This window comes from Bufo gargarizans, chromosome 5 (assembly GCF_014858855.1).
Source record: "Bufo gargarizans isolate SCDJY-AF-19 chromosome 5, ASM1485885v1, whole genome shotgun sequence".
Taxonomy (NCBI): domain Eukaryota; kingdom Metazoa; phylum Chordata; class Amphibia; order Anura; family Bufonidae; genus Bufo; species Bufo gargarizans.
Window position 1 is genome coordinate 488,083,007 of NC_058084.1, and position 14,859 is coordinate 488,097,865.

The 14,859-nt window shown below is 45.5% G+C and overlaps 1 protein-coding gene across 1 annotated transcript in view; it reads left to right on the forward strand.

The window, feature by feature from the left end:
* Nucleotides 1–4: 4 nt before the first annotated feature.
* The window catches only part of LOC122939542 (zinc finger protein 316-like), a 124,849-nt gene continuing 109,994 nt past the window's right edge, over nt 5–14,859 (forward strand). The window contains exons 1-4 of the mRNA XM_044295608.1: nt 5–62; nt 793–897; nt 981–1,104; nt 1,184–1,248. Coding sequence (XP_044151543.1) covers nt 6–62; nt 793–897; nt 981–1,104; nt 1,184–1,248 — 351 coding nt within the window. The 5' untranslated portion in view covers nt 5. The remainder of the gene's footprint in view (nt 63–792; nt 898–980; nt 1,105–1,183; nt 1,249–14,859) is intronic.

Below are 14,859 nucleotides of genomic sequence, written 5' to 3' on the forward strand. Positions count from 1 at the left end.
ACAAGATGGCGGAGAGGATATTAGATCTTACCCTAGAGATACTCCTCCTGCTTACTGGAGAGGTGAGAGGTTCTGATGATGTCACATTACACCGTTATCTATGGTAATTACAGGGGATGTGACTGGAGAGGTGAGAGGTTCTGATGATGTCACATTACACCATTATCTATGGTAATTACAGGGGATGTGACTGGAGAGGTGAGAGGTTCTGATGATGTCACATTACACCATTATCTATGGTAATTACAGGGGATGTGACTGGAGAGGTGAGAGGTTCTGATGATGTCACATTACACCATTATCTATGGTAATTACAGGGGATGTGACCGGAGAGGTGAGAGGTTCTGATGATGTCACATTACACCATTATCTATGGTAATTACCGGGGATGTGACCGGAGAGGTGAGAGGTTCTGATGATGTCACATTACACCATTTTCTATGGTAATTACAGGGGATGTGACTGGAGAGGTGAGAGGTTCTGATGATGTCACATTACACCATTATCTATGGTAATTACAGGGGATGTGACTGGAGAAGTGAGAGGTTCTGATGATGTCACATTACACCGTTATCTATGGTAATTGCAGGTGATGTGACTGGAGAGGTGAGAGGTTCTGATGATGTCACATTACACCGTTATCTATGGTAATTACAGGGGATGTGACTGGAGAGGTTCTGATGATGTCACGTTACATCGTTATCTATGGTAATTACAGGTGGACATGGCTGTAGAAGTGATGGACTCTGGAATGTACATGGTGACATGTATTATTGTGTCTTTAATGAACAGGATTACTCCATGGTGAAGAAGACGTCTAGTAATCTGATACATGAGAAGAACAATGAGAAGATCCTAGAAGTTGTCCACAAGATGATGGAGCTGCTGACTGGAGAGGTGACACCGCCGGGAATGCTGGGACATTATACAGTCACAGCACTGGAGGGGTCTGGGTGATGACGGTGTCATTGTGTTGTCAGGTTCCTCTAAGGTGTCAGGATGTCGCTGTCTATTTCTCCATAGAGGAGTGGGAGTATTTAGAAGGACACAAGGGTCTGTACAAGGAGGTCAAGATGGAGGAGGACCAGCCCCTCACATCTCCAGGTAACGGACAGGACTAAATACAAATGTCCTGGAATTCTCTGTCTGTAAAGTCTGAGTTCAGTCTCTGTGTCTCCTGCAGAGAGATCCAGTCAGAGGACAACACCAGAGAGATGTCCGCGTCCTCTCCTTCCACAGGATGGTCAGGTAATGTAAATTTTCCCTATCGCTGGTCACTGCTGCATCCAGTGATTGGCTGCAGTGGTCACATGTTCCCATCAATGGGATGTTGATTCCCAGAGTCCCAGTACCTGCGGAGGCGGTCGTGGAGTGATGAAGCCGGCAACCAGCGGTGGGGATCAGGTAAGTATGAACCCACCACAATGATGACCCCTTTACCGATCTTTTGTGGTCATGTAAAAGATTTTTCGCAACTTGTCCGACTGTCCTGTAACTTACAATATTTGCTTCACAGATTTTATATCAGGATGAAGATCTGAGCAATATTCATACTACAGAGACAGATGTGAGGGGCGATGACCAGTGTGAGGAGGACATTCCTACAGATAAGAGCCCAGGTGAGTAGTGACCACTAAATGAAGCAGAGATGAGTCTGTAACTGTAATGACCCTGAACTGGACTTGCCCTATAGCAGGCGCCTTCCACAGGTCCTAACAGTGTCCCCCAGTACTCAGATACCCCCAGGACTTACAGTAGGAACAGCAGGACCGTCCCATGAAGAATAATACAAAGCACATATCAGATATAGAACTCATCAGTAGATGACTGGACCAAGATGGGGATAGTAATCAGATGGTTGAACAAACAGATGATGGGGGTTATATGATGAGCAGATGGTTGAACAGACAATAAGTGACCCTGACTGGAGGTTTCCCTGAATCTTTCCCTAGATCTGTCCTTAGACGCTGACCCCAATACCATCACTGACCCTCACTGTCCCTAAAGACATTCTTATGGAAAATACTAATCTGTAAAACTGAACCTAAAACAAACAGGAGGACACTAAGGCCTGTTTCGCTCATTCATTAGGTGATCGGCAGCACATTTACACGGGCAATTTGTCGTGAACGAGTGTTCGCAGGTACGGTCGTTCCCGATAATTTGCCCAATAATTGGCTCATGTAAAACCACCATAACCATAAGAACAAAGGTTCACTGATGAAGAAAACTAGGAGAGATACTAGAAAATAAAAGGATTACTGGACTGAAAAGCACAGAGCTTACACTATAACCAGCAGCCCCTGCAGAAACTAGGAATATTTACAGCGAGGCTAACCAGTCAGGAGCTGCTCTCCAAACAAGGTGAGCTACAGAAGAGAGGTCGGCTGAGCAAGAGATCAGCTACTGTATAATACATAGCAACTGCCCCCAACATACTAGTAGACAGGAGAAGAGGAAGCAGTAGGAATGTTCCCGCTGATCCTAGCCCATTATACCAAGGTGGTAACGACTCCCTCAGGTCTGCGCTGTGACTCTCCAGGACGTGCTCAGTAATATCGGGGTGACAGGTCTCTTCCATGAATCTCCTGGACGTGTCCTGGTGTCCCTCTGTGCAGCATTTCACAGGCCTCATGTCACACCCTGGACTGCACTGGATTCTGGTGTCCAAATTATGAATGTGCAAGGTGTCACCATATGTGTCGTCCATACAGGCCGCGGGTACCTTCCGTAATCTTCTGCTATACCACTTCATAGGATTTCGGCTCCCACCTCCACTGCAGGTTCCTGGTCCTCCTGACACTTCAGTGCAATGACTCCTTCTAGGAGCAATTATTTGAATGTTCAAAAAAGGAGTAAACGTCCAGTGGCTTATACTACACCTCAGTATGGAGCGGGTGCACACACCGCAAGACAAACCACTGTCAAAAAGGAAAATGTAATGGTAAAGGAATCGGCTGGCGCTCTCTATCTGGCTCTGTGTGGATCAATCACAGAACCATGTGGTATATATAAAAAACATTTTATTAAAATATCGCACTAACAATATATACTGTCAGTGCACATGGACATTAAACCTAAAATAACGCACATAGCATTCCACTTCTAGGTAAGTATACATCTGGACGTCCACAATCCTCCTAATGTTCTGATTATGGAAGTGTCCGTGTTAGTAGGTTAACCCACATGGTTCTGTGATTGGTCCATAGAGAGCGCCAGCCGATTACTTCACCATTATATTGGAATGTTCAGTTGGCTGTAAGAGTATGGGGGCTTAGTCATAGATCTCAGCCATGGAAGAGGAAGGTTATCTCTTCTCACATTGTATTACTGGGACCACTGGCTGTTTCTACTGGGTCACAGAACAGCAGTATTCCCACTGCTATGTCAGTACCGTACCTTGTAGTTGATCTTTTGTCCTTCTGGTCATTTACTGCTGCTCTGCACCCCCCACCCCGAGACGGCGGTGTCCCAAGGCACTAGGCGATGTCTGTCTGTCCACTACACAAAATTCTGCTGCCAACAAGATGCCATTAAACCTCTCAGTAAAATCCTGCACTACCCCCAGCAGCTGTGGCCTAATAGTTCTCTCCGGGTTCTTCCCTCCACCTCTCGGTGCTCTGCTAGTATAGGCCATTACTCGCCCCCCACCATCTTGAATTTGGGTCAGGATTGCCCCCAGCCTCTCCAAGCTTCCCTCAGTATACAGTGTAAAAGGCTCGGTGTGGTCAACATAGACCAGAACGCGGAGGAGACCAACAATCTCTTCATCGGTGGGAAGGCCTGATCTGCCTTAGCCCCTTGAGATGAATTCAGGTAACACTTCACATAACAAGGAGAGAAACTGCGTCTTATAGACTGACTTGGCCGTGATTGTCACTTAGGATCCAGTAACCACTAGATAGGACAGCGCTACTTTCTTAACCCTTTCAGCCCTGGGCCATTTTTTGTCTTTGAATTTCCATTTTTTATTTTCACTGCGTTCCCTACACGGTAAAACGGAATAATGGAAGCACTCACTAGTATTTGCTTTATAAGATGCACTGACATCCCCCCCCCACACACACAATTTTTTGGGGAAAAGTATGTCTTATATGTGGGTTTGACCTCGATGTGGTGTCTGTAGAAAAGGTCACTAACTGAACAACCCCTTTAGTTGTTTGACCACCTGATATCCCACAGCGCTGATCAGAAGGCTGGAGTTGTCACCTGTTCTTCCCTTTGTGAACCCATTCAGCAGGACTGGACTTTCAGGGCAGAGTCTAACAGCATTTCCACAGTCTAATAAAAGCAGGTCACCAACCCTAAATACTGGTTGCCTCTGGCCGGTCCTATATACTAAGAGATTCCGGATAAGTAAGCAATCGCCCCCTCTCTGCTCGGCTTCCCAGCTGTCCGTGACAACCTGCCACAATTTCCGACTACCATTCTGCTCCTACTTAAGACTCTAGCACTGCCCCCCACCCATCCTCTAATGGTCCCCTTGCTGACTCCTTAGGGAGAACATTAGCGGGGGCATAGTCGGGGTCTGACATGTAGCATATAGAATGCATCGGGGAAGCAGGGACGGTCTTGTGGAGGGCACTGGTGACTGGTTTTACAGATCTCCCAGTGCCCCCTTATTAGTGACTCTGCCACAATTATTTACTTATAATTCCTGATCCTCACTTGCAGTTTTGGAGCTCTTGCTAAAGAACGGAGGGGTCGTTCCACTCAGTATGATTTAGGCCTCATGCACACGACAGTATTTTTTCACTGTCCGCAAAACGGGGTTCCGTTGGTCCGTGATCCGTGACCGTTTTTTTGTCCGTGGGTCTTCCTTGATTTTTGGAGGATCCACGGACATGAAAAAAAAGTCGTTTTGGTGTCCGCCTGGCCGTGCGGAGCCAAACGGATCCGTCCTGAATTACAATGTAAGTCAATGGGGACGATTCCGTTTGACGTTGACACAATATGGGCCAATTGCAAACGGATCCGTCCCCTTTGACTTTCAATGTAAAGTCTGGAGTCCCTTTATACCATAAGATCAGAGTTTTCTCCAATCCGATGGTATATTTTAACTTGAAGCGTCCCCATCACCATGGGAACGCCTCTATGTTAGAATATACTGTCGGATATGAGTTACATCGTGAAAACTCATATCCGACAGTATATTGGTGATGGGGACGCTTCTAGTTAGAATATACTACAAACTGTGTACATGACTGCCCCCTGCTGCCTGGCAGCACCCGATCTCTTATAGGGGGCCGTGATCAGCACAATTAACCCCTCAGGTACCGCACCTGAAGGGGTTAATTGTGCGTATCATAGCCCCCTGTAAGAGACCAGGGCTGCCAGGCAGCAGGGGGCAGACCCCCCCCCCTCCCCAGTTTGAATATCATTGGTGGCCAGTGCGGCCCCCCCCTCCCTCCCTCCCACCCTCTATCGTAATAATAACATTGGTGGCCAGTGTGCGGCCTCCCCCGGCCCCCCCTCCCTCCCTCTATTGTAATAATAACATTGGTGGCCAGAGTGCGGCCCCCCCGGCCCCCCCTCCCTCCCTCTATTGTAATAAGAACATTGGTGGCAGTGTGCGGCCTCCCCCGGCCCCCTCCCTCCCTCTATTGTAATAAGAACATTGGTGGCCAGTGTGCGGCCTCCCCTCCCTCCCTCTATTGTAATAAGAACATTGGTGGCAGTGTGCGGCCCCCCCCCCTCCCTCCCTCTATTGTAATAATAACATTGGTGGCCAGTGTGCGGCCTCCCCCCTCCCTCCCTCTATTGTAATAAGAACATTGGTGGCAGAGTGCGGCCTCCCCCGGCCCCCCCTTCCTCCCTCTATTGTAATAAGAACATTGGTGGCAGTGTGCGGCCTCCCCCGGCCCCCCTCCCGCCCTCTATTGTAATAAGAACATTGTTGGCCAGTGTGCGGCCTAACCCGGCCCATCCTCCCTCCCTCTATTGTAATAAGAACATTCGTGGCAGTGAGCGGCCTCCCCCGGCCCCCCCTCCCTCCCTATATTGTAATTAGAACATTGGTGGCAGTGTGCGGCCTCCCCCGGCCCCCCTCCCTCTATTGTAATAAGAACATTGGTGGCCAGTGTGCGGCCTCCCCTCTCCCCCCCCCTGATCATTGGTGGCAGCGGAGTTCCGATCGGAGTCCCAGTTTAATCGCTGGGGCTCCGATCGGTAACCATGGCAACCAGGACACTACTGCAGTCCTGGTTGCCATGGTTACTTAGCAATAGTAGAAGCATCATACTTACCTGCTGGCTGCTGCGATGTCTGTGTCCGGCCGGGAGCTCCTCCTACTGGTAAGTGACAGGTCTGTGCGGCGCATTGCTAAATGATCTGTCACTTACCAGTAGGAGGAGCTCCCGGCCGGACACAGACATCGCAGCAGCCAGCAGGTAAGTATGATGCTTCTGCTATTGCTAAATAACCATGGCAACCAGGACTGCAGTAGCGTCCTGGTTGCCATGGTTACCGATCGGAGCCCCAGCGGTTAAACTGGGACTCCGATCAGAACTCCGCTGCCACCAATGATCGGGGGGGGGGGGGGGGAGGCCGCACACTGCCACCAATGTTCTTATTACAATAGAGGGACGGAGGGGGGCCGGGGGAGGCCGCACGCTGCCACCAATGTTCTAATTACAATAGAGGGAGGGAGGGGGGACCGGGGGAGGCCGCACACTGCCACCAATGTTCTTATTACAATCAATAGAAGGAGGGGGGCCGGGGGGGCCGCACACTGCCACCAATGTTATTAATACAATAGAGGGAGGGAGGGGGGCCGGGGGGGCCGCACAGGCCACCAATGAAATTTAAACTGGGGAGGGAGGGGGGTCTGCCCCCTGCTGCCTGGCAGCCCCGGATCTCTTACAGGGGGCTATGATACGCACAATTAACCCCTTCAGGTGCAGCACCTGAGGGGTTAATTGTATGGATCACAGCCCCCTGTAAGAGATCAGGTGCTGCCAGGCAGCAGGGGGCAGTCATGTACACAGTTGGTTGTATATTCTAACTAGAAGCGTCCCCATCACTATGGGAACGCCTCTGTGTTAGAATATACTGTCGGATCTGAGGTTTCACGAAGTGAAAACTCAGCTCTGAAAAAGCTTTTATGCAGACGGATCTTCGGATCGGTCTGTATGAAAGTAACCTACGGCCACGGATCACGGACACGGATGCCAATCTTGTGTGCATCCGTGTTCTTTCATGGACCCATTGACTTGAATGGGTCCGTGAACCGTTGTCCGTCAAAAAAATAGGACAGGTCATATTTTCTTGACAGATAGAATACACGGATCACGGAGGCGGATGACAAACGGTGCATTTTCCGAGTTTTCAACGGACCCATTGAAAGTCAATGGGTCCGCAGAAAAACACGGAAAACGGAACAACGGCCATGGGTGCACACAACGGTCGTGTGCATGAGGCCTAACTCTAACAAGCAGTAAGCCTGGTTTAATAGGGTTGATCCTGCTGGCAGATGCTCTTTAGAGGGAACCTATCACTTCTGTGCTGGCAGTCAGTACTTTTAGATTACCGATAGGCCAAACCCCACAGCACATGTCAGCGCTGGGAGGGAGATGAGTCCGATGAGGCTCACAACCCCCACCGTCCACCTTCTCCCGATGTTCACTGGCATTTTTCTTTCCAGTTGTGCATAGGAAAACCAGTCAGTCTTGGTCCGGAGGCAGGGGAGGGTAGAGGTAGTCAGTCTTATCGGACTTGTCTCCCTCGCAGCCCTGGTGCACACTGTGGGGTTCGGCTTGTCAGTACTGACTGCCAGCACAGATGTGACAGACCGCTGACATCACCGGGCCTGTGACTACACTATGCTGCCCCCTGTGAGGGCCACGTACTACAGGTGACAGGTTCCCTTTAAGGCAGATTATTTTATACAAAGGATTTTAATAGAGAATAGTAATCCTTCCTCATACATCACCGCACTGTTCCTCTCCACTGCTCTGCACTAAAGTAAATTTTTATATGTTAAAAAATATCAGTATTATTTATAAAATATATATATTATTCAAAAAATGTTTTCAAAATTTTGTTCTTATCAGATGACTGTACTGGGAACTCGGAGGGACAATTGATATCTACAGATTATAATGCAGATGATCCAGGTGTCACATCAGATACGTATGAAGATTGTGCCATTATCTCCGATGTACCATCCACACTTCACAGCAAAACTCAGTCATCTGATCCTTTAAAACAAATCCAATCTTCTGATTCATCACAGACCGTTAACCAGAATGTAAGCCACAAAATGGGTGAGAGAGCCCTAAGAGCTCAGAAAGAGAAGAAGTCATATCAATGTTCAGAATGTGGGAAATGTTTTACTCACAAATCAGAACTTGAGAGGCATCAGAGAGTTCACACGGGAGAGAAGCCGTATTCATGTTCAGACTGTGGGAAATGTTTTACTTCAAAATCATATTTTACGAGCCATCAGAGAATTCACACGGGAGAAAAGCCTTATTCATGTTTGGAATGTGGAAAATGTTTTACTCATCAATCATCTCTTTATACCCATCACAGAATTCACACAGGGGAGCTGTATTCATGTTCAGAATGTGGGAAATGTTTAATTCACAAATCAGCTCTTGAGACCCATCAGAGAATTCACACAGGAGAGAAGCCGTATTCATGTTTGGAATGTGGGAAATGTTTCACTCAGAAATCATCTCTTCAGACCCATCAGAAAGTTCACACAAAGGAGAAGCCGTATTCATGTTCAGAATGTGTGAAATGTTTTACTCATAAATCAAATCTTATTAAACATCAGAGAATTCACACAGGGGACATGCCACATCCATGTTCAGAATGTGGGAAATGTTTTACTAATAAATCAGGTCTTCAGAGTCATCAGAGAGTTCACACACAGGAAAAGCCATATTCATGTTCAGAATGTTTGAAATGTTTTTCTCAAAAATCAAATCTTGCGACTCATCAGAGAGTTCACACAAAGAAGAAGCTGTATCCATGTTAAGGATGTGACTGATATTTCGTAAGAAAATCGGATCTTCAACATCAAAGATGTCACACGGGAAAAAAAATCTGTAGTCGTGTTAAGAATGTTTAACTTAAAAATATATTATTGGGCATTCAAAAATTTCCACAGGAAGAGCCACTTTCATGCAGGGAAATATTTTACTCACAAATCAAGTTTTGAGAGAGATCAAGAATACACACAGGGGAGAAGCCGTATTCCTGTCCAGAATGTGGGAAATCGTGGGCTCTGAAACCCAATCTTCACCATGAAAGCCATCATACAGGGGAGAGGCCATAATTATGTACGGCCTGTGGGAAATGTTTTACTTACCAATTGGATTGTGTTAAACATCAGAGAATGCACGTAGGCGGGAGAAGCAGTTTTAACCCCTTCACAACACTTACCATACATGTACGGCAGGTTTTGGGTATTTAACAACTTCTGCCTTAAAGATAAAGTGATTGAAAGCCAAATAAAAAACATCAAAAAGTCACATATACCATAAAATGTTATCAATAGAAATTGTAGCTCGCACCGCAAATAAAGAACCTTCACACAGCCCTGTGGAAATTTTTTGGGGAGTATTAAATCCTAGCACAATAATATAAATCTGTGATCGCTGTAATCTTACTAAACCATAGAAAAAAGGTCACTGCACAGTGAATGCTGTAAAAACAGAATCCATAGAACAATGGCGCAACTGCATTTTTAATTATTTCTACCCTATCGGTCATTTTTTCCAGCTTCCCAATAAACCATGTGGAATAATAAATGGAAACATTAGAAAGTTTGTCCCACAAAAAAACAGCCCTGCTACAGCCGTGCGACTGGAGAAATAGAAAAGGTACGGCATTTGGATGGAGAGGAAGAAAAATAAAAGTGCAAAAAACTGAAAATGGTTGCAGTGGGAAGGGGTTATAAATTGAAGGAAATGTGGCGGGTGTGGAGCTCCCTTATAGGATGCTTTCTGCTTAGAGATTAGAGAATTTGTTTAGCATTTCCCAAAAATTCCTCTTCTGAATCTCTTAAAATGGTGTCCTCAATCTGAGGGTCTGAAGACGGCGTGTTTTACAGGACAATCTAAAGTAACTACTGTGATTAAGAACAAGGACACTCCTATGCAAGTGATGGTCATGAGGACTCCACCTCAACGTCTGCCGCTGCCACAACTACAATTGTGACTCCTGTTTTAGACTTGGCTTCACCAAAATACCGTTGTACCTGCTGCGGACAGAAGGCGGTGTAGAATCTGACTAATTGCATTTATTGCGGAACCAGGGGCATAGCTACAGTGGAGGAAATAATTATTTGACCCCTCACTGATTTTGTAAGTTTGTCCAATGACAAAGAAATGAAAAGTCTCAGAACAGTATCATTTCAATGGTAGGTTTATTGTAACAGTGGCAGATAGCACATCAAAAGGAAAATCGAAAAAATAACTTTAAATAAAAGATAGCAACTGATTTGCATTTCATTGAGTGAAATAAGTATTTGAACCCTCTAACAAAAAAAGACTTAATACTTGGTGGAAAAACCCTTGTTTGCAAGCACAGAGGTCAAACGTTTCTTGTAATTGATGACCAAGTTTGCGCACATTTTAGGAGGAATGTTGGTCCACTCCTCTTTGCAGATCATCTCTAAATCCCTAAGGTTTCGAGGCTGTCTCTGTGCAACTCTGAGCTTGAGCTCCCTTCATAGGTTTTCGATTGGATTAAGGTCCGGAGACTGACTAGGCCACTCCATGACCTTAATGTGCTTCTTCTTGAGCCACTCCTTTGTTGCCTTTGCTGCATGTTTTGGGTCATTGTCGTGCTGGAACACCCATCCACGACCCATTTTCAGTTTCCTGGCAGAGGGAAGGAGGTTGTCGCTCAGGATTTCACGATACATGGCTCCGTCCATTTTCCCGTTTATGCGAATAAGTTGTCCTGTGCCCTTAGCAGAAAAACACCCCCAAAGCAAAATGTTTCCACCCCCATGCTTGACGGTGGGGACGGTGTTTTGGGGGTCATAGGCAGCATTTTTCTTCCTCCAAACACAGCGAGTTGAGTTAATGCCAAAGAGCTCTATTTTGGTCTCATCAGACCACAGCACCTTCTCCCAGTCACTCTCTGAATCATTCAGGTGTTCATTGGCAAACTTCAGACGGGCCTGCACATGTGCCTTCCTGAGCAGGGGGACCTTGCGAGCCCTGCAGGATTTTAATCCATTGCGGTGTAATGTGTTTCCAATGGTTTTCTTGGTGACTGTGGTCCCTGCTAATTTGAGGTCATTAACTAACTCCTCCCGTGTAGTTCTAGGATGCTTTTTCACCTTTCTCAGAACCATTGACACCCCACGAGGTGAGATCTTGCGTGGAGCCCCAGAGCGAGGTCGATTGATGGTCATTTTGTGCTCCTTCCATTTTCGAACAATCGCACCAACAGTTGTCACCTTCTCTCCCAGCTTCTTGCTAATGGTTTTGTAGCCCATTCCAGCCTTGTGCAGGTCTACAATTTTGTCTCTGACATCCTTGGACAGCTCTTTGGTCTTTCCCATGTTGGAGAGTTTGGAGTCTGCTTGATTGATTGATTCTGTGGACAGGTGTCTTTTATACAGGTGACTAGTTAAGACAGGTGTCCTTAATGAGGGTGACTAATTGAGTAGAAGTGTCTAACCACTCTGTGGGAGCCAGAACTCTTAATGGTTGGTAGGGGTTCAAATACTTATTTCACTCAATGAAATGCAAATCAGTTGCTATCTTTTATTTAAAGTTATTTTTTCGATTTTCCTTTTGATGTGCTATCTGCCACTGTTACAATAAACCTACCATTGAAATGATACTGTTCTGAGACTTTTCATTTCTTTGTCATTGGACAAACTTACAAAATCAGTGAGGGGTCAAATAATTATTTCCGCCACTGTATAGGCTCATGGGCCCTGGTGCAAGAGTTCAATTTGGGCCCCCCTACCCTCAATACCGTTTCCTAACACCACCAGACCCCTGCACGCCCACCATGCCCAATGGCAGAACTAAAATCTCACCGAGAAAATACATTTTAATCCAATAAGTGAATAATAATAATGATGATAAGGATGCCATCTAAAAGTAAATTATTTTTAAATATTATTGAAAATAAAAAATCTGAGCGAGATGAAATGTAGTGGCCCGGTTATGGAACTCCTCTGTAATAAACGAGAATCCTTATGCCAACAGCTGAAGGAGCAAATACAACAACAAAGTAACCATCTAACCACGTTCAGTACACATACAGACTATATAAAGTATGATAGACTGATTACAGGCCGACTTCTCCAATTAGAGAGAGAAATCATCAACAAAAAAACTAGCAAACTCTCAAGGGACAGATCAGACTTCTGTAATGACAATATCAAATTCTGGCTTAAAAATAAGACAAACCCTCAAACCACAGACACTAAGATCAATAGCGATATAAGCAAGAATACAAACAGTCACTCGATAATCCTAGAGAGGAAATCGCAAGTAGTCCCCCCATCTGGGAACACTAATATTCAGACGCCCCAGGTGGAACCATCCACTAACAAGATTCGAACATACACAAGGTACCGTAGAAAATATTCGAAATATCAACCAGATAAACACCCATCTAGGGGGATCCCGCCCTCTCGTAATCGCCATTACTCCAATACGGCACAGACACACACCTCACCTTATCCTTCTCATGCTCGCATACAACAACAACCCATCACACATAGATACCCACAGACATCAGTACACACCATGAAGAAAATAGCCAAATCACCCGAAACTCCCATCATCAACAAGGCAGTTAGATTACCCAAGACCTCACAATCTACTTGTACCTTACCCTCATCCGACCTACCCGTGTGGTTCACCCCCCCCATCAATTCCGCCATTACCGGTACCCTCCTTTCCGTTAACCCCAACCTTGGATCTCCCCCAAGGCTGCCCCCTAAATCTACCCCCCACATCATTTCCATCACTGTCCACATCATCGAATCCCGAAGAGCCTGAACAATCCCTTTTGGAAGACTCCCTTATTACTCTGCATAATACAAGTCATTTAGGTGACATACAAACCTCTCCCCACCATACTGCTAACCGATCACTTTCTTTTTTATCGCTACCCGGGGCATTGACCCCGGAAGCAACGTATGTCCTCAAACAACCATCAGGCAGGTCAAAGATGATACCAGATTTCTTCAAGCCGAAGATCGATCCTCCCCCAAAGGGGCTAAAAAGAAATAATACAGGAGAGGAAGAAGAGGAGGAACACGAACCCGCGGGACCGGAAAACAAAACGGATGCGGAAGAACCGAAACAGAACTCACACAGCCTGAAGAGGAACAAAACCTCACTACTGTAAAAATATTTAATCTCTCTGACTTTAGCCTCTCTACACCACAAATGTCAGTTCTCCAGAGGGGCCTATCCTTTTGTCCGGCAGAAAGGTACAATGACTTTGACCTCTTTGTGGATTTGAATACATTCATTAGGAACAGTTACACTCCAAAGGCATTTTGCCATTCAATCTAAATTACCCAAGACAAAAAAAGAAGAGGATCTCTCGGTTGATACAAGAATAATAAATACTCCCCATACTGATCTGAAACCCAAATCCACGTTTAATCCCACATACCACAGAGGAAATCACATTAACACCTTTTATTCCTTGGTGTCTAAAGAGTCAAGAAACATCAACAAGACCACCAAGGCCAAGAACAACCTGATGAAAGATGAAAAAGATGCACTAAAGGAACTAAGCAATAACGACCTACTTGTGATCAGGAGCGCAGATAAGGGAGGTGGTATAGTTCTACAAAATAAAAATGATTATATAAAGGAAGCGAGAAATATACTGAACGACCCTCTGTATTATGAATCCCTGTCATATAACCCAGTTGCAGAGGACCAAAAGAAGTTGAATGCCCTATTGAAACAGGCGGAAGAAAATAAAATCATCACTAAAAAAGAAAAGGAGTACATAACAGTCGAACATCCAAATACAGCACTCTTTTACCATCTACCGAAGATTCACAAAAACAGTAAGAACCCTCCAGGTCGACCGATCATTTCAGGAATAAACTCGCTCACCAGCAACCTCTCCCATTATGTAGACCTCTTCCTGCAAAGCCACGTTACAAACCTCCCCTCTTATTTAAGAGATTCCACACAATTAATTAGCTCCCTCAAAAGCATCACTTGGGAATCCCAATATAGTTGGCTTACATTGGATGTCGCAGCCCTCTACACAAATATTCCACACACAGCAGGCATTGAAACAGCAAAACGCTTCCTGGAAATGGATGACCGTCTCTCCGATAAACACAGGAAATTCATACTGGATGCGATTCATTTCATCCTTACACATAACATCTTTACTTTTGAAGGAAAGATCTATAGACAGCGAAACGGAACCGCAATGGGGACGCGTTTCGCGCCAAGCTTCGCCAACTTATACATGGGCTGTTTCGAAGAAGAATTCATTTATTCCAGTCACAATTGGAGGAACAATATTGTTTTTTACAAACGATATATTGATGACCTCATTGTGATTTGGAACGGCCCCAAAGAAGAAGCTCAGGCATTTATCAGCTATCTTAATACAAACAGATGGAACCTTACATTCACCTCCAATCTGTCAACCACGTCTATAGAATATTTAGACCTGATCCTTTATTCAGAGGACAAGACCATCAAGTCAAAAACATACTTCAAACAGGTTGACGGAAATAGCTACCTGGATTATAGAAGTGCCCACTATAAGAAGTGGAAAGACAATATCCCGTTCAGCCAATTCAAGCGCATCAGAAGGAATTGTACGGATGAGGATGATTTCCTCTCTCAAAGTAATATATTGAAGTCTAGGTTTACTAAGAAAAAATATCCA